The sequence below is a fragment of the Platichthys flesus genome, chromosome 7 (genome assembly GCF_949316205.1).
Source record: "Platichthys flesus chromosome 7, fPlaFle2.1, whole genome shotgun sequence".
NCBI classification, from domain to species: domain Eukaryota; kingdom Metazoa; phylum Chordata; class Actinopteri; order Pleuronectiformes; family Pleuronectidae; genus Platichthys; species Platichthys flesus.
The window spans coordinates 23626890-23645605 of NC_084951.1; the positions used below are offsets into that span (position 1 = coordinate 23626890).

At 46.2% G+C, this 18716-nt stretch overlaps 2 protein-coding genes across 3 annotated transcripts in view; one reads left to right on the plus strand and one right to left on the minus strand.

The window, feature by feature from the left end:
* Nucleotides 1-1058: 1058 nt before the first annotated feature.
* LOC133957171 (uridine-cytidine kinase-like 1) lies at nt 1059-7980 on the plus strand. The gene is made up of 16 exons (XM_062392631.1): nt 1059-1123; nt 2040-2508; nt 2626-2914; nt 3096-3202; nt 3438-3608; nt 3818-3889; nt 3995-4184; nt 4277-4338; nt 4632-4648; nt 4824-4922; nt 4994-5087; nt 5869-5931; nt 6020-6142; nt 6302-6409; nt 6731-6887; nt 7434-7980. The coding sequence occupies exons 1-16, from the start codon at nt 1059-1061 to the stop codon at nt 7514-7516; spliced, it is 2169 nt and encodes a 722-aa protein (XP_062248615.1). The 3' UTR covers nt 7517-7980.
* Nucleotides 7981-10081: 2101 nt separating this feature from the next.
* Nucleotides 10082-18716, minus strand: part of si:dkey-70p6.1 (uncharacterized protein LOC570575 homolog) — a 14163-nt gene continuing 5528 nt past the window's right edge. The window contains exons 2-7 of one of the 2 annotated variants that reach the window (XM_062391187.1): nt 18006-18232; nt 17374-17431; nt 17167-17245; nt 15755-16101; nt 13806-13943; nt 10082-12547 (exon numbers count right to left, since the gene is read on the minus strand). In XM_062391187.1, coding sequence (XP_062247171.1) covers nt 12020-12547; nt 13806-13943; nt 15755-16101; nt 17167-17245; nt 17374-17431; nt 18006-18139 — 1284 coding nt within the window. In that variant the 5' untranslated portion in view covers nt 18140-18232 and the 3' untranslated portion in view covers nt 10082-12019. Of the gene's footprint in view, nt 12548-13805; nt 13944-15754; nt 16219-17166; nt 17246-17373; nt 17432-18005; nt 18233-18716 lie in introns of both variants that reach the window. The other variant, XM_062391186.1, reaches the window with a different exon arrangement.

Genomic DNA, 18716 nt, shown 5'->3' on the forward strand with positions numbered 1-18716 from the left:
GCAGGAAAAGGAGATGCTAAAGTACTAAACTTAAAAACAATTCTTAAGTCCAGTACTTAGTTAGCAAACACAACTATTGTACTCAAGCACTTCTTAAAGTACTTCTACTCCATTAGATTAATATTTAACATCACACATCCATTGTTATACATTAAGCTCGAGCTACAACTAATGATTATTTAAATTTTTTTAAATGTCAGAAAATGATGCAAAAAGAGTTTTGTATATTTTACTGATTGTAAAGCTATTTCAAGCCTGTATAAATATATATATGGCTTCAATTGGCTTAGAATTGTGCAAAAGTAATTAGTGTTAAAAACGGACATTCACTCCTCTCATTCAAGATGAAAATTTGGTAAAGAATAATTTTTTTCTTTGTCCAATTTCAACTGTATTTTTAATACTATTCAAATATGATTTAATAAAGATTAAAGTAAAGGTTATTTTTTCATGCAACAATATCAAATGTTAATATTAATCACTAAATGATTCAAGCTTCTCTGATGTGATGCTTTTGATTTTCATGTCGTTCTAAACTGAATAACAAGGAAAAAAGTAGACAATGGACATTTTCCCCAGATTTTTCAGTTCTGTCACCTGTTTTAATAAGAACACAGCTCCAGTGTGTGTGTGTGTGTGTGTGTGTGTGTGTGTGTGTGAGTGTGTGTGTGTGTGTATCCGATCAGTGAGAGGAAGAAGCAGCTGAAGACTTCCGTCCTCTTTCTGATTACAGGAGCAGCTATTAATACCAGCCAAGCAGTTCTTTGCTGTCAGTGTTGCAGTGATCCTCTTAGTGTTTGTCCCACACACACACACACAGACAAACACACACACACGAACACACACAGAGAGACAGAGGTGAACGGGCAGAAGAGGAGGACACGTGGAGAGGAATGAAGAAGAAGTCAGATTTGCTTTCGATTGTTCGGCCTCAACAGAGAGTTTAATCAGAAGCTGCTGTGATTTGCACACGTGTGTGTCTTCCACTCGGTGTTGTTACTGAGGTTGACACAGTGACAGGCGTGTTGGACGGTAGCAGGTCCTCGTCCGAAGCAGACATGACTCTGCTGGACGGCACTGGAGCCAGGGTCTCTGGCTGCTGGTCGCTGAGGTCAGACTGCAGGTACGAGCGGACTGTGGGTGTTGTTGTTAGTCTCTCTCATTGCACACACACACACACACAAACACACTTATAAACACACACACATACACTGTGGATGTGTGTGCCCTTAATAGTCTCTAAACAGGGTTAGCAGGGAGGTCAGAGAAAGAGAAGGATGTGGGCTATGCTTGCAGGGATTTTTGCGGTGTTGTATTTGTGTCTCAGAGGTTTTCTCTGTAGTGTGTCATCACTGAACAAACATTTTGAGACTGCAGAATGCAAAACAGTCATCAGCCCCCCACCCCCCCTCCCTCCCTCCAAGTTACGGTTTGTCTGGTTTTGTGTGCGTATTTGTAGTCGTTGTGTATCGTGTGAACGAGCAGAGTTACTAATTACAGCCGGCGGGAGCAGAGTGTCTCCAGAGCGTGTGACGCAAAAAGCTGAGCTGACTTTTCTATCTTCGGTAGTAAACAGTGGTGTGAGTCAGATCTTAATTACAGTCCTCAACACTGTGATGAGCAGGTCGGAGAATCAAACAGCAGCTTCGACTCTGTGAAGGAAACAGGAAGAAGATGAACAAGTATTTAAGTATGACATCACATTTACATTGTCATGGGTTATCAGGGAAAAGTTTGAGTCATAAAAGTATGAAATACAGAGAAATACCCTGAAGACACAGATAAGTATTCATGCATTAATGTTGAGACAGAAACTCTTTTCATTAACACAATCAATCAATCAGCTATTAAAACAGTTTCTGATCAATCTATTGACAATTTACTTTTATGGTTTTATTCTCTGCTTTCGGTCATATTTCCTAGATTAAGAATTTAGAATCTTGAACGAAACATGTAGTGGAGTAAATATAAAATAGTTTATTAATAATAATAACACTTTGGGACAACAGGCTGTGGGACTTTATGTGGTGGAACTTCAGGCTGTGGGACATCAGGCTGTGGGACTTAAAGTGGTGGGACATCAGGCTGTGGGACATCAGACTGTGGGACTTAAAGTGGTGGGACATCAGGCTGTGGGACATCAGACTGTGGGACATCAGGCTGTGGGACTTTAAGTGGTGGGACTTTAGGCTGTGGAACATCAGGCTGTGGGACATCAGACTGTGGGACTTCAGGCTCTGGGACTTCAGGCTGTGGGACTTTAAATGGTGGGACTTTAGGCTGTGGGACTTCAGGCTGTGGGACATCAGGCTGTGGGACATCAGACTGTGGGACATCAGACTGTGGGACTTCAGGTTGTTGGACTTTAAGTGGTGGGACATCAGGCTGTGGGACATCAGGCTGTGGGACATCAGACTGTGGGACTTTAAGTGGTGGGACATCAGGCTGTGGGACTTCAGGCTGTGGGACATCAGACTGTGGGACTCTCAGGCTGTGGGACATCAGACTGTGGGACTTCAGGTTGTTGGACTTTAAGTGGTGGGACTTTAGGCTGTGGGACATCAGGCTGTGGGACATCAGTCTTGAGACATCAGACTTTGGGACTTCAGGCTGTGGGATTCTCAGGCTCTGGGACATCAGATTGTAGGACATCAGGCTGTGGGACTCTCAGGCTGTGGGACATCAGACTGTAACCTGTCCTTCTGTCTGCTGTGTTTTCTTTGCAGTGGCAGTGGGGAGGACTCGTTGGACCGGCTGCTGCCCCCCCCAGGGGCCCCTCGCAGGAAGAGCACCACGTCCCTCAGCACGACGGAGCCTCCTCTGCTTCGCACAGGCACGCGCACCGTCTACACCGCCGGCCGACCTCCCTGGTATGACGAGCACGGAGCTCAGTCCAAAGACGCCTTCGTCATCGGTAGGACACGAACTGGTTTTACTGGTCCTCACAGTTTCTTTCAGTACCTTCCAGTTGAGCTGCAGAAGCTTCCCTCACGTCCTTATTTCACCCATAAACACTTACCTGTAATCGCACGTGCACACTTCCTATTAGATACACCCTGAAAAGCAAACCTAATGGGCCTTTGAAACGTCTGCAGGCTTGTGTGGGGGCAGCGCCTCAGGAAAGACCACCGTGGCCAATAAGATCATCGAGGCTCTGGATGTGCCGTGGGTCGTGCTGCTGTCCATGGACTCTTTCTACAAGGTGAGAGTCTCACACACCAGTTCTCTGTCTTTCTACTTCCACCAGGTTTGTTTGGTTGATAGCAGGATTATGCAAAAAAAAAAACAAAGCCATGAAACCTGCTGGAAGAACCCATTACATTCAGCTGCTGTGGTCACTACCAAGTGTTTCCCAAAATGTCAAACTTCTCCTTTGAATTCTTCAAACCTTCTTTGAAGTTCCGTGAAGCTGAGTGTGAATCTGCTGCGTGTTCCAGGTTCTCTCTCCGGAGGAACAGACCCTGGCGGCGAGCAACGACTACAACTTCGATCACCCCGGGGCGTTTGACTTCGAGCTGCTGGAGGCCACGCTCAGGAAACTGAAGCAGGGCCGGAGTGTGAAGATCCCGGTGTACGACTTCAACACGCACGGCCGGCAGAAGGACTGGGTGAGTTCTGCTTCCTGCAGAGAAACGTCTCAGGGATGATCTGAACTGGATTCACTTTTTTCCTCTGTAAACATGTTTTCCCTCATAAACGTATTTCTCAAAGTGAAACTCTGCGGCTTTAATCTTTTAAAAGTGACTCTTCCGGCTGCAGCGTTCTTTGAACTCTCCTCTTCCTCCTCTTCCTCCTCCTCCTCCTCCTCTTCCTGCAGAAAAATGTTTACGGGGCCAGCGTAATTATATTTGAAGGAATTATGTCTTTTGCGGACAAAGAGCTCCTCGAGGTAAGCTAGTGTGTTTTCTGGTTGAACAAATCCTTGTGTTGGGGCTGAGTCCTCATCAGCAGGGGTTGTCTGAGTGATCGTTCCTCCTGCTCTTCCCTCCTGCAGCTCCTGGATATGAAAATCTTTGTGGACACAGACTCGGACATTCGACTGGTCCGCCGGCTCCGCAGGGACATCACAGAGCGCGGGCGGGACATCGAAGGCGTCATCAAGCAGTACAACAAGTTTGTGAAGCCGGCCTTTGAGCAGTACATCGAGCCGACCATGAGGCTGGCGGATATCGTGGTGCCAAGAGGCGAGAGAAGATTTTAATTTCCTCATTTTTCAAACAGATAACTCAGCAGCAAACATCTCTCACTGTGTGTTTCATTGTTCTTCCTCTACCAGGTGGAGGGAATATGGTGGCCATCGATCTTATAGTCCAGCACGTTCACAGCCAGCTGGAGGAGGTGAGGGGCAGAAACACAGGCTGTGCAGTGGAGAGAGGGTGGCGCCACCATGTGGCCAAAAGGCGTAACACACAGACAGGAGGAGAAAATCCCAAACTGTCTAATAACCTGAAATCAGAGCTTCTGCAGTTAAACAATGTAGTTCTTAAATTCTTGTGATCATATTGTAACAGGTTTCTGCAGAGTCATAGATAAAGAAATAGAGAATTAACAATGACAAATATCAGCAGCCTCATAATTAACAATCCTTTAATTCTTCTGCTCTTTATTGTATTGTCCTTCTCTTTATGCAGCGTGAGCTCAGTGTCAGGTACGCCGATCCACATTCTCTCTTTGCCTTCTGTGACTGTGGTCTCTCTGGTTTCGTCTTTTGAGTTGACCGTCTGGGTCTCTGTGATACTTCTCCGTCGTGTTAAAGTCAAACTGCCTCGTTTGACGAGCGGGTGAAGCCGTGTTGGTCTGAACGAGCCGTTCTCTGTCCTCAGGGCTCTGCTGGCCTCCGCTCAGCAGACGCAGCCTCTGCCCCAGACGCTCTGCGTGATGGAGAGCACGCCGCAGGTCCGAGGCCTGCACACCATCATCAGGTGAGCTGAGCTCCTCTGCAGCTTCCTGTCCACGCAACAGCTCCATCATTTTTGTTATTGCTCTCCTGCAGGAACCAGGAAACCAGTCGAGACGAGTTCATCTTCTACTCAAAGAGATTAATGCGGCTGCTGATAGAACATTCTCTCACTTTTCTACCATCTCAGGTACTTCTGAACGTTTACCTGGTTGTTATCTATGTTTTTGTGTTAGCGATCGATCACATCACTCGTCCTGCACCGCCTCACTTCACTGTGTGGATTGTTGTCCTGTGGTGACGAGCCCAGTGGTAATCATCACCAGCAGTCCCGGTCGTTAATGTGCTTCACTTCACTGAACTGTTGTGGTTCAGATCTAATTGTTTTAAACCTGGAGCTGTCAGCTTTTTAATGAAAAGGCTCTGATGATCCAACTGTACAAACCCTGCTCTCCTCCAAACGGTAGATTGACAAACTCTGGTGTTTCTCTCTGGTGTCGCCTGAGCCCAAAAAACACAGATGAAATTTCAAATCCTTGGATCTGCTGGAGGTTTCTTTCAGCTAATGAGGGACTATTTTCTCTCCCCAGTCACCAAAGTGCTGCTCATTGTAGGAATCGTTGGGTTTCTCTGTAATTTTGAAGGTCCTGGCCTTCGATGGAAAGGGCCTTGAGATAATGTATATAAAGAATGCGAGCTACATAAATAAAATTGAATTGAATTTGATCTGTTCTACATGGGGTGGTGGAGCCGGGTCCAGCTGAAGTTAGGCGTGTGGAGGGCTGCACCCTGGACAGATCTCCAGCATGTGGCAGGGCCAACATACAAGGACCCAAAAAATCAATCATACTCACATTTGCAATCAAATCTTTGGACTGTGGGAGGAAGCAGGAGAATCAGTTTTTCTGTCAGTAGTTAAATGTGTGTTTTTTAATTCTGTTTAAACTCTTTTCTTGTGTCTCCACTAACAGGCGTGTGTAGTTCAGACTCCACAGGGCCAGGAGTACCAGGGCTGGAGCTACAACGGCAGAGGGGTGAGTGAGGCTCCTGTTTTCACGAGGTCTCGTTGACTCCCGGTGGAGCGTGTCCTCAGGGTGTTTGTCATCACGTCCGTCCCCACAGATCACCGGTGTGTCCATCCTGCGGGCAGGAGAGACCATGGAGCCCGCCCTCAGGGCCGTGTGCAAGGACGTCCGCATCGGCAAGATCCTGATCCAGACCAACCTGGACTCAGGGGAACCGGAGGTAGAGACACAGATCACATTCACTGCTTTAGCTGTTTTTCCAGACGCTGATGTGTGTTACATGTTTCACACTTTACACAATTCTTCCACATGATGTGTCTCCGTGGTAACTACCCTTCCCTGATTCTGTAACCATGGTAACCTGTCTCCTCCTCTCCAGCTGCATTACCTGCGTCTGCCCAAAGACATCAGTGAGGACCATGTCATCCTAATGGACAGCACGGTGTCCACCGGCGCTGCTGCCATGATGGCGGTGCGAGTCCTGCTGGTGGGTGCAGATTAACATCATCACTCGTCAGTAGGAACAGGAGAGACCTCTGGGTCCTGGTGACGGCTGATTAGCTCCTGTTCTGCACAGAGAAATGTCAAATAATTTCTTCCCTTTCTGCTTTAATCCTCCTCCTGATAATGATAATAATGATGAAGCAGGTTTTTACAGTTGTTCCTGTGTGTGTGTGTGTGTGTGTGTGTGTGTGTGTGTGTGTGTGTGTGTGTGTGTGTGTGTGTGTGTGTGTGTGTGTGTGTGTGTGTGTGTGTGTGTGTGTGTGTGTGTGTGTGTGTGTGTGTGTGTGTGTGTGCGGCTGAGCAGGATCACGAGGTGCAAGAGGAGAAGATCATGTTGGTGTCGCTGTTGATGGCAGAGCTCGGGGTTCACTCTGTGGCCTACGCCTTCCCCAAGGTGAAGATCATCACCACGGCTGTGGACAAGAGCCTGGACGATAACTTACATGTAATTCCTGGTATCGGTAAGACAGCAGATGCTCAAACTCTCTCGTTTTAAATTACTACACAGCAGAATCAGAGCACATCTGTTCCACAGTTTGTCCAAAGTGGAACTAATCCACCTGTTTCAAGTCTCTAAACATTAGAAGAACTTTGTATGAAAGTCAAGTCGTGAGGTTTTCAGCTTACACGACTGTTTTATCAAGGAAATAAAAAATCACCAGGATCTTCTCCGCAGATGACAGATAACAAACATCTGTGTTTCGAGCCGACAGATTTCATTTCATGTCCCAGCAGATTTTAATTTTATGCTTGTGTCACTTCAGACTCGAGTCAACTCTCCTCTCGATCACTTCTGTAACTAAAAGGCACAATATCAGATCCATCCGTCTCTTCTCTGTGGACACAGATAGTCACATTAAGATGAATATTTAATGCAGCATGTTATATTAATCTATTCTTCTGTTTGGGAATCAATCATGAATCAATTATTATGTATTCTAGTTATGTTTATTTATTGTTTTCTTCATACTCAGTGTCTCTGACCCCCACTGTTGTGTGTTTTTCAGGGGACTTCGGGGACCGGTACTTCGGGACGGACGGGTTGGACACCTGGAGCGATGAGGAGGACGGAGACCAGCCGTCGCACTGACTCCAGCGTCCGTGAGCCTCCGTGAAAAAGAAAATTCAAACTCTACTTGAAAACGTCTCTCGTTGCTCAGCGGTCACGTTCACTTCTCTGTGTACTGTACGGGAACTTTTATACTGTGTTCGCATGAGGGATGTTTCGCTCTCACAGGATCACACAAGTCAAACAGTGCCGTTACCCTTTGAGGTACAATAATGCAACAACAACAATATGATTATATGCTAAATTAATTCATTCTGGACTAAGTTGCACCATAGACTGTAAATAAAGAAGTTGTGAATATTGCAGCCAACCACCAGATGGCGATGAGGATGCTTTGGCTTCACTTTTGGGAGCTGTCATATCTTGCATCTTTACTCACAGTGAATATGGTTTGCAGCAGGTTTTCTTTCATGAATCCAGGAAGTATTAGTTAGTGGTTTATTCAATGAGGGTGCACCATTAAAACTTAAGGAATATTGTGACTAGTTAGGACTTTCGTAAAGTGTGTGTGTGCTCTGTTTGTGTGCTTTGAGCTAACATCGTGCTGACATGGTGTAAATCTGTGAAACTTGAATGTAATGTTTATATATGAAGTGAACTTGAGCTAATGTACGAAGGCGCTAGCTTTAAGTTTTAGGAATCGCTGGTGCAACCTGCTTATGAAAATGTTCTCAGGCCTTATCTGCACCACTGTGGATATTTTTTTGAACATAAGCTTTCCCTTTCCTTCACCTTTTTGTTTTTAAAAAGAAATCTGCGACAACTTGACCTTCGTCCAAAAAAACACAAAAAAACGATCTTAAACGTTCCAACAAGCCGGCCGAGCCACTAGGTGGCGATAAAGTCAACGAAGCTGTTACACCGTTATTTGCAATTTCAAAATATCTGCATTAGTGTGGACAGAGGCTCTATCACACTTTAAAATTATGAGCTCACAGTCAGAGAGTTGTCAGACATGTTATACGATCATATATTTAAAAGGGAAATTATAATTTTCAATATAATCGACTTCCTACATGTACACTTTCCCAGTAGGTGGAAAACACCCAGTGAGCTTATTGCAAATCTTAAATTCAGGGTGTGAAGAAGGATTCAGAGAGATTATATTCAGGTTTAGTTTTCAGATCTCACTGCCTCATTCCACTCCCTTTGGGAATAAATGAGGTGCGACCATTATATATTTATAAATATATATATAAATGAACTGATCGTGGGAGGTGTGATTCTCAGTGGGGGGGGGGGGTCGCGGCCTGTCACATGACTCTTTCCCATGCTCCTCTGACTCTCAGGTTCAGACCCAGGCCACCTTGCCTCCCTCTCCGCTGCACCTCAAAGCCTGAAGGGGTCAGTACAGCCCCCTCTTAGCGTCTCTGTGACTCAGAGTGTGTGAGGAGTGTGTGTCTTTGACGCCACGTAGGAACGCACACACGGACTCACCTGCATCACTCCTGTCGCACAAGTTCACACATGCTGATGTGATGTGGCGAGAGGCGCAGAACAGAAACGTGCCCTGTGGTTCTTGGGTTTGCACCAGACTACCTGACGCAGCCTGCAGGTGTGGTGACGCCCGGTCAGAAACATGTACGCTGGAGATGTCGATGTCATTTCCGGTTCACACGTTGAGCAGTAAAAAAAAAACAACAACCTTGAGCCTCTTGAGTTTCTGCTCCCTCTTGTGTTCTCACTGTCGACTCCACACACACACAGACACACACAGACACACACACAGACACACACAGAGGCTGGTAATGATATTATTCCCTGGCCAGTTTGTGACCTTAGTATTATCTCCTCCTGTGATTCTTTTTACTGACTCTGACACTTACACCCATGTCATCAACTCTCTCACACATTGAGGCTGTGGATGTGTCCTCGTCCTCACACCTGCAGCATCTCCTCCTCCTACATGTGTGTGTGTGTGTTTGTGTGTGTGTGTGTGTGTGTGCGGGTGACACTGTGATCACGGATGTCACACGACGCACGCTGTATTCTCCAGGACAGCAGACGACTCGCTCGATCACGTGACTGCTGCCTCAAGGTTAACCTGTTACCATGGAGACAGGCCGGCCAATGAGAATTCGGCAGGCGGTTGCGATGTTGACTGCAAGCTTTCTGTTTTAAGGGGGTGACCTATTTTTTTCTCCACCCCCCCCCCCCACCCCCCAGCCAACCCCTTTACTCAGATGCAGACCCCCACTACACATGAGCACGTGCACACACACATTCATAAAGACGGAAAAGAAAAACATGGGAAGCCCCCCCCCCCCAACACACACACACACAGGTTGTAAATGTTGCACACAAAAGAAGCAACCTCAGATCTGAAACAACACATTTTGTAACGAATATATATTAAAATGTCAGACTTTAAAGATCTGTTCTCATTTAATCCTAAGAATAGAAGTGTGGAGGTTTTTCTTTCCTTTCATGAGGACTGAACAATTATCGAGAGGCAGCTTTTTCAGATCAGAAGAAAAAGGTTTAAATTAGAAAGAAAGTCTTTCTGTTGTTCGGCAGAATTCCGCCTCCTCTCCGTTTTAATAACTATGAGATAAAGCGAGCGTTGTTTTTTTTTAAAGTGCCACTTTATTACAAAAGTATAAACTTGACTGACATTTCATGAATAGTAATCTTGATATAAAACATTACAATCTTTTGCACTTAGCACTTAATTACACGCTGTTGGAGTACAAGACCCTGTAGTCTGAATAGCAAACACACAACATTAGCTGCCACATTTAACTTAGCTGGGTTTTCCAATAAACAAAAAAGATTAAAAAAAAAAAAAAAAAACAGAAACACTCCGGAGCTTCGTGGCTTCAAAAAACAACAAACAGAAAATACACTGAAATTTTGTACATTTGCAGCTGTTTTGCAGTTTGTGTCACAAGATAAGTCATTCCAAAAACACAAGTTGAACGTAATAGAAAAAGATAGATTTCTTGACACTGATGATATATTTATTATTCTTTCTCTTTTGTAATGTACATACACGTTGCATCAACATACAGTTTAATCACATTGTTTTCTGGGAGAGATTTGGTCAAATGAGATCGTTTATACCCCCCAGGATTTTTGGGGATGAACATTTTTTTCCCGTGTGTGTGTGTCATCCTCACGGTGAAGCTTTGCCTCGCAGCGAAAACCTTTTGGCTTCACACTTTTGTCAATATCTGCAATATTCTTTTTTATTTTTTTCAACACTGATAACAGAGAGGAGAGAGGGTCCGTCGATGGAGCGATGACGAGACGCTTTTGCTAAAACACATCAGTTCTACTGCAGCTTTGTCCGAGCTGCTCTAGAGTGAAACCCAAAGCAGATTCATATGAGCACAGGGCGGAGGGGACGATGAAGATGGACGGTCCACAGGTACGAGGACTGAGTGGAGGGGAGGTGTTGAGTGGACTGTCTCCATGTGTAGGACTCCAGCAGTGCTCTTTAGTCTTGTGTCATCTGTACTGTGTGTGTGTGTCTGTGTGTGTCTGTGTGTGTGTTGCTCTGCAGGAGGAGAGAAAGTCAACGCTCCTCTCTGCTGCACAGAGTCCCGCCGAGCCAGAGACTCCCTCCATCTACCTGGCTTTGTGCTCTACAGAGAAATAAAGCAACACGCTAAAGAAAATGAACAACCAACGACAATAGAAAATAAAAAAACATTCATATAGAGGTACCACATGACAGTGCTTAGATTTTTTGTTAGTTTTTTTTTCAAACTTTTTTTCGGCATGCAACTTGTAGCAGGCAAAGTGCAGAAACAGGATCGACAAAGTAAAACACTTCATATACAGACGGCAGTGGAGAGAGTGTTCAGTCCGCGTCGGGGGAAACAAAACATGAGGGAAGAATCTGCTTGTTTCTTTTAAAACATGAAAATGATGTAAATTAGTCGAAGCCTTTAGGAGAAATGCTAAATGTGTGCAATCTTTTTCTTATAATACTCTTATAATTGTTTCTCTTGGTCCCTGAGCTTTCAAGTATTTTTTTGATTAGTAATTCATTCCATTATATCATTTAAATTCCATCCTGAATCACATCTTGACCAACTACAGGGAATCCCTGTGCAGGAAGTGCTACCACACGATTTCACACAACTCTGTGCCATTTCCCAAAATAAAAGTCCTGCTCGGACCAGATAAGTGATTATTTTTACCCGCTAGAATTGAGGAAGAATTTAGGCTTTTTACTTCATTGTGCTTTGCACACGTCTCAGTGAAATACAAGTGCTACTGTTACCAACAGATTGCTCTGCGATGGTCTTGTGCTCATTTATTATTCACTACCTTTGGATTCCTTATAAGGTTTATAGATTGGACTTTGTATCCAGCCCAGGTCATAACAGGTCGACATTACTGCCCGAGGCCTCTGGAGCCTGTGAAAGGCCTGAAGTCATGACTTGAATGTAAACAGTATGTGTGGGGGAGCATGACAGGGGCTCAGCCGTCACTCCGCGTGGTGTTCGCTCAGCTCCTTGTGTACGAAGGACAGAGGGGGGGGGGGGGGGGGGGGATCACAGTGCAGCCGCCGCCTCAGAGCCCCGTTACATACATCTCCATGCCGTCGTTGAAGGTGAAAATGGTGGTGGTGCTGGAGTTGGCGGAGCCTTGCTTCAGGTCGCCGATGCTCTCGTACAGGTTCTCCCCCGGCAGCAGCAGGGCTTTGGCAGGCAGGTGCTGCAGCTTGGGGTTCTGCTGCGTGGGCGGAGGTGGCGGGGGCTGCTGCTGCTGCAAGGGCTGCTGGGCTTTCTTCCTCCTCGGCCGCAGGGTGGCGCACGTGTTGGGGGGTCGCTCCCGCTTCCAGGCACCTCCACCTTCTATGTTCTCATAGGATGGTTCGAACTCCTCGGTCCCGATGGACTCGTAGCAGTGGTCGTCGAGGGGCCCTCCGATGGCTTTGCCCTCCAGGGGGGCCCAGGTCTGGGGTTTGACCACCACACTAAACCCCCCATCCCGATCACCGCGACCCAAGGTCCGGAAGCCGGGATTGGCTGGAGGAGACCCCGGCACGGCTCTCTTCTTCTTTCCTGTTTTGCAAACCTTGGAGTACATCTCAGCCACCTGCAGTCAGACAACAGGACTGGGATTAGGGTCGTGAAAAGGACTTTGAATGAATAGTTCAACATTTCAGGAAAAACACTACTGACTGTCTTGTTGAGAGTTTGATGAGAGACCTGACTTTCATATCTCTCCATCATGGAGCTGCAGATGTTTAGTTTAACATAAAGAGCAGAGTGTAGAAGCTACATTTTGGGAGCTTGTACAGAGCCATGCTTGCTTTCCCCCTTGCTCCAGTCTTTCTGCTAAGCTAAGCTAGTCAGCTGCTAGCTTCATATTTCAATTGACAGACAGAAGAGTGGTGTTAATCTTCTCATCTAATATCTAATTATATATTTCCAAAACCCTGAATTATTCCTTTAACATCTTCACCACCAATTAAACAAAGAGTGCACATGTACAAATCTGCGCATCGAAGCTTTGTTCTAACCCACAACTATTGTTTTAATTTCCAGTAAAGATAAAATGTTTTTAAAGATACAAAAAAATGTGTGTGAAGCAGAAGAAACAGAAGTTTAGAAATTTGCATTTGATCTTATTCAGGCAACATATTAACACTGAAATATTTAATATCGCCCCAGTTTGTTCCTCACAATACAAACATGCAAGGAACACCATGTTTTGTTTTGCTTTAACATTTTAGAAACAAACATTAATAAAGATAAATGATAAAACTTCAGTTTGGTTCCAGTCGCGTAAAAATAACGTATAACAGGAGTAACATTGCTCTGTAAATAAAGATGGACGACTTGTCTTCTTAGAACGTTCAGAGCCAGAGTTTGTGCCGAGCGATCGGGGGATGGAGCCTCGTTAGTGACGTCTCACCCAGGGACACGAGCCAGACTCAGCTGTCAATCATTTCACTCTGTTATTATCGCGCAACTAAACTTACCAAAACAATTTACTCTCAAACAAACAGCAATGTGAAAACTGCTTAAAATGTCAAATACCATCTTTGAGGGGGGAAAAAAAACATTTTTACGTGTAGTATTACTTTTTATTGATGTCCCATCGATTAACACGGAGGAGGTGGGTTTTATGACCTATTCTGCAGGGGTCATGTCGTCCATCTTTATTTACAGTATTGTCACTAAAGCTGTGGCTTAACTATGTGACTTTTAAAACCACTGGTGTTTTATCCGACATTAAAAAATGTAATTGTAAATTTAACGGGGGTGACATCGGGAACATAGAGCTTCAAGAAAATAAGGTAATAAAGCAGCAGACAGGTTGATGCACAGGCGGCAGAGTCCTCGCTCACCGCGGCAGCAGACGGTTGTATATTCTCCAGCGTCTGAGCCCCCAACTGGCCCAGGGCTTTATTCTGCAGCAGGAGCAGCTCCTCGTCCTCGGGAGGCTTCCAGATGTACTGCTCGCCGTTTCCCATAAACATCACTTCCTGTCAACAGAAGAACAAATTACATCTGGGGCACAGCGCCGGTCACGTGTCCATGCGTGACACCAGGCTGAAGGATGAGCAAATAAAAGCTGCATTTTTCAAAATAGACCCAACGGGGCTGATGGGAAACGAATGATCTGCTTTACATGCGTCTGACACGGAGCTGGTGTCAGACGTGTACTGCAGGGACTTCATACAGTATTCAATACAGTTTCCCTGGAAGGTGGAGCTTCCAGCATGTGCTTGTTTACTGGATGACTCAATTTCAACATGTTGCGTCATCCATAAGAAAGCCAGTGGCGAGCAGCCCGGCGAGCAGACGGCGCTACACATGTAAGCCTGTGAACCGCGCGTGTTGCCGAAGTCGGGTCACAGCAGCCGGCGCGACCTCGCTGACCTCACGCGGGGCAGCAACTAGTCTCCCACTGTCACCTGGAGGGGAACACGGAGCCCTGCAACCACGGCAAACCCAGTCAGCCCGCCTCCGCCCCCTGCTGCTGTGAACATGCGGAGGAGGTGACAGTTGCCGGGAGGAGAAACACCGCGCTATCACCAACGGCTCGCCGACAAATAAACGACGCTCACTGCCTGGGCTTCCAGGGAATTTCTGCAGACGCGCAAACATCACAACACCGTGCATGAGGCAACGAGTGCAAGGAAAACATTGGCACGGATACACCTGTTCAGATCGTCTGCAGCATCAACAGGAAGTGTGACAGAAACACTCAGAATCCTGCTCCTTGTTCCACAGCTGCAAACTCTGTGTGTTCATGTTACACTGTCGTGACTTTTTACTCATGTCCTGAGAAACCTGAGCAACCAGCAACAACTAGAACACAACCATTCACACCTGATGGGCCAATCAGACTGTCACTCTTCACAAGTGTCTCAATTCAGGTGCTGCTTCTTTCAGAGTCGACATCTTAAGATCACGATTACGTCACAGCGCAGGAACCAGACTGTCCACATTCAAAGAATCCTTCAAATGCGTCTTTTCATCCCAGAGAAACGATGGCTTCAACGGGTAGTTCCATCCTGGCCCATCCCAGGACATTAAATCTGTGTCATCCATCCTCAACTCTGTTAAGCAACTAGCTGGTGACACCGATACCAAAAAGCCTCCCTAGATCAGAACCTCTCCTTTCAGGTGCGGCCTTTGAGCTTCCTCCAAAAGATGCAGCCGCCAAATTGAGACACAGCCATGAAGTCAATCTCCTTCTCCTTCCTATGATTTCATCTCAGACCTCAGGAGAACCACTTGGAACTGAGCGTTTCACTTCCTCTCCCCCTGCAACCATCATTCCTCAATCCCTTCAACTAATATAAGTGACCACTGAGGTGTTTCTGTCAGAGCTTATTGCAAAGGAAATGTGAAGCTGTAAGCGTTTTTATCTTCAGAGTCAAGGTCACAAACATTTTGTGTGTGAACATCGGAATTCGTTTCCACAACAGGGGCTTTAACTCTGTGGGAATCAGGTCTGAGAAATTGGTAACATGTTAGTTACATGTTTATTACATGTTAATATCACGTTTTTTGGGACATCCTGGTAGCCGGATGATTCCCTTAGCTACAGATCAGCCAGGCTAACTCTATCATGCTACTTTCATTCCATTAATTCTTTGTTTGTTTGTAGGCAGGTTTACGCAAAACCTGCTTGACAAATAAAACACAATAAACCAAACTAAGATGAATAATGAATATGAGACATTTTTAATTGCCAGGTGTAAATGACGTCTAACACTGAACATGTTTAAACTATCAGTTATATCAGAGGAATTCCTCTGTATGGGAAACATTGAACTTGACCAACCTTTGGGAATGATGGGACGCTGAAGGCCTCCACGTTTCTGCGGGGCAGCTTTGTGCTGTGAGGGTGCGGCGGAGGAGGGGCAGGATGTGACGGTGGGGGGTGTCGCGGAGGCGGCACCGGCGGCTCAGCCATGTCTGTCCCACTGTCCCTCTTTTGAGGCGCCTTGTCGGCCTTCCTCAGCTTCCTGACGCAGGCGTACTCGGCCGCCTCTGGAGGGTGAGGTGGAGTCATGACCTGGGACTCGTTTTCAGGCAGCCCTCCTTCCACGTCGCCGTCCGGGTCTGGGGGCGCAGGGGTGTTGGCGGGAACGGCCGGAGGGGCCGGAGTGTCCGTCTGTCCGGCCCTGCCTACCATGGCGTAGAGGGCATCGTCAGTACGTGTGGTGGAAGAGCGCCCGCCCACCTCAGAGTAAGTGTGCTCTCCGTCTTCTCCAGTCCCAGAAGGGATCTGGGGAAGCTTCCTGCCTTGAGAACGAAGGTCAGAGTTAGACCAGCGGCCGGGCAGCAGCAGCAGGAAGTCCATGCTGGCTGGACGGCTCTTTTTAGCCGCCTCTGCAGGCCACAGACAGGCTGCCGTTAAAGTCCTAACCATGACCTTCGTAAAGCAGGATTCACGCTCACTCCTCTCGGACTGGACGGTCTGGAAATCTGTCACTGGTCAGAGAAAACCTGGAGCTGACAGTAACAGGGAGCTGAGGGAGACGGCTGAAGAGACGCTTCATCCAACTTGGCGTGGTTCCTCTGCAGTGGAAGAAGGACAAGTCTGAAGCAGGACATATGCTTCTATTCCTTCAAACCCTCGCAGGCTTCTGTCCCCGTGCCCACAAACGCAGTTCCCTGTTGACTGTCATTGATGGAGCTCCAGGATTTGTCTTGGCTCTGTGATTTCTCTCTTTGAGCGATATGTGCTCAGAAACCCCGACCGAACAGTCCAATGGAAGACGGTTGAGGTGTAAATGTAACGTGAATCCTGTTTCAGGGTCAACTTCTCCTCTATAACGCCCTTGAACTCTACTCCCGAGGATTTAGTGTGAATTTAGGATCGGATGGTACGATGTTAGTGAGGAGGAAACGTGCACAGTGGCACTTATCAGGGGTTGGTAATGTTGTTTTGCTAAATCAGAACAAGCCACAGTTAAATGTATCGGTGGTTAATGGCTCCATTTATTGCTTTTAATTATAACGCTATTCGGAGCTGCAGAGAAAAACTCATTTCACACAATTTGGTGGAAACCTTGTACCTCCGCTGTTTTCCTATTCAACATGTTTCCAAATGAGCATAAAGAACAAAATGTGCTTCACGCAGAAGACGTCGATGTTTAGCTGCAGGGAACGAGACGTCGGGAGGTTTTCAGCTGGAGCTCGGTTCCCCGAGAACACAGGTCAGGATTTGTATGTGAAAGATTCACTCACTTTTGCCATTGCAGTTCATCTTGTTCATCTCTGTGTCAGATTTACTGATGGAGCGCAGCTTGGACTGTCTGAGTATACCCTGGTGACGCACACACACACACACACACACAGACAAACACACACACAAAGCCATTTAAACAATAATTAAGACAGAGGAGGTGACTGATATTGTTCCCTGGTGAATTGAGTGCGTTGTCTGATACCCACCATGTCCATGAGACGGTGTTTTCCACCTTCGCTGGGGACATTGTGTGTCTTCCCCTTCCTGTGGTAAACACAAGCGCTCGGTCACACAGATGGACACTTATGACACTGATGCACTTGTGTGTTTGTTTGTGCAGAGCTTGCATCTGACTCACTGTCCGTGTGTCGCTGAGTCACTTTATCAGTGTGCGCATGTGAGACGGACATTAAGAGTACATCTGAATATGTTCCAGTGGGGGAGAGTAACTAAGTACATCAAGTGCCATTTTGTAAATAAGCGCCCCCTGTCAATTTGAATTATTATTGTCAATAATAACATTTTACAGCAGAATGTTTATTTTTACTTAAGATACTTCAAGTATAATTTTCTGTGAATACTTTTACTTATATTTTAAATGGAGGACTTTTACTTGTAGAGTATTGTTACATTCATATATAGGTAATAATACTTAACTAATAGTTCTACATACTACTTTTACCAGTGGTGTGTGCATAAATACAAGTGCAAGTGAGCATCCTGGGTCTATACATGTACATGTGGGTGTGTGTTCATGTGTGTGTGTGTGTGTGTGTGTGTGTGTGTGTGTGTGTGTGTGTGTGTGTGTGTGTGTGTCATGCCCAGTGACTGCTCTCACCTCTGGCAGCCCACGCAGAGCACCACGATGAGGATGGTAACAACAAAGGCTGAGGCAGCAGCGATAGCACCCAGCAGCAGGACCTTGCCGTAGGGAGGAGCCGTGAAGTTCAGCCCGTCCTGCATGGAGGCCATGTGGGAGCGCTGACGCTCACTTGCTCTCACACACACACACACTCACACCCTTACCCTCATGCACGCAGGGAAGTGCCACGGTCTCACTGGGATCTGCAGCGAGAAGGCACAGAGTGGAGCTTAATTACAAAGTGATCTGACCTTTACAAAACATTAAGAGGGTTAACACAGCTGTGGAACCAGAAGTAAATCATTCACGGTGCGAGCGGCAGGAGGAAAGAGAGAAGGGAGAATTCCCATCCAGCTCTGAGGCAGTGGAGTGAACAGACATTACGCCTCAGGCATGTGCCTCTGCTTTACCTTGTTTGAGGGATTACTGAGCTCTGTGTGACACACTTACAGAGCACACAACAGCATACCTGCTCACCAACAAAGAGTATCTACTTCTTCACGGCATAAACATGGGCTGAAAGAAAAAATCCTCATTGAACGAATTCTGGATGAAATAACCCAGAAAAATATAAATATCTGAATGTTTTCCTGAGAATCTGCTGATCTGTTTGTGAAAGCTGTGATATATATATTTGATAAATGGGTAAATGCAAGTTTTCCATGTTTTTACGCACATATTGAGGAG

Bases quoted from the DNA above. Each gene is read 5' to 3' on its own strand.
- LOC133957171 (XM_062392631.1), top strand. From the start codon at position 1,059: ATGACTCTGCTGGACGGCACTGGAGCCAGGGTCTCTGGCTGCTGGTCG. The intron at 1,124-2,039 runs GTACGAGCGGAC...GTGGAACTTCAG, and splicing joins TCGCTGAGGTCAGACTGCAG to GCTGTGGGACATCAGGCTGT. The intron at 6,143-6,301 runs GTAGAGACACAG...CCTCCTCTCCAG, and splicing joins TGGACTCAGGGGAACCGGAG to CTGCATTACCTGCGTCTGCC.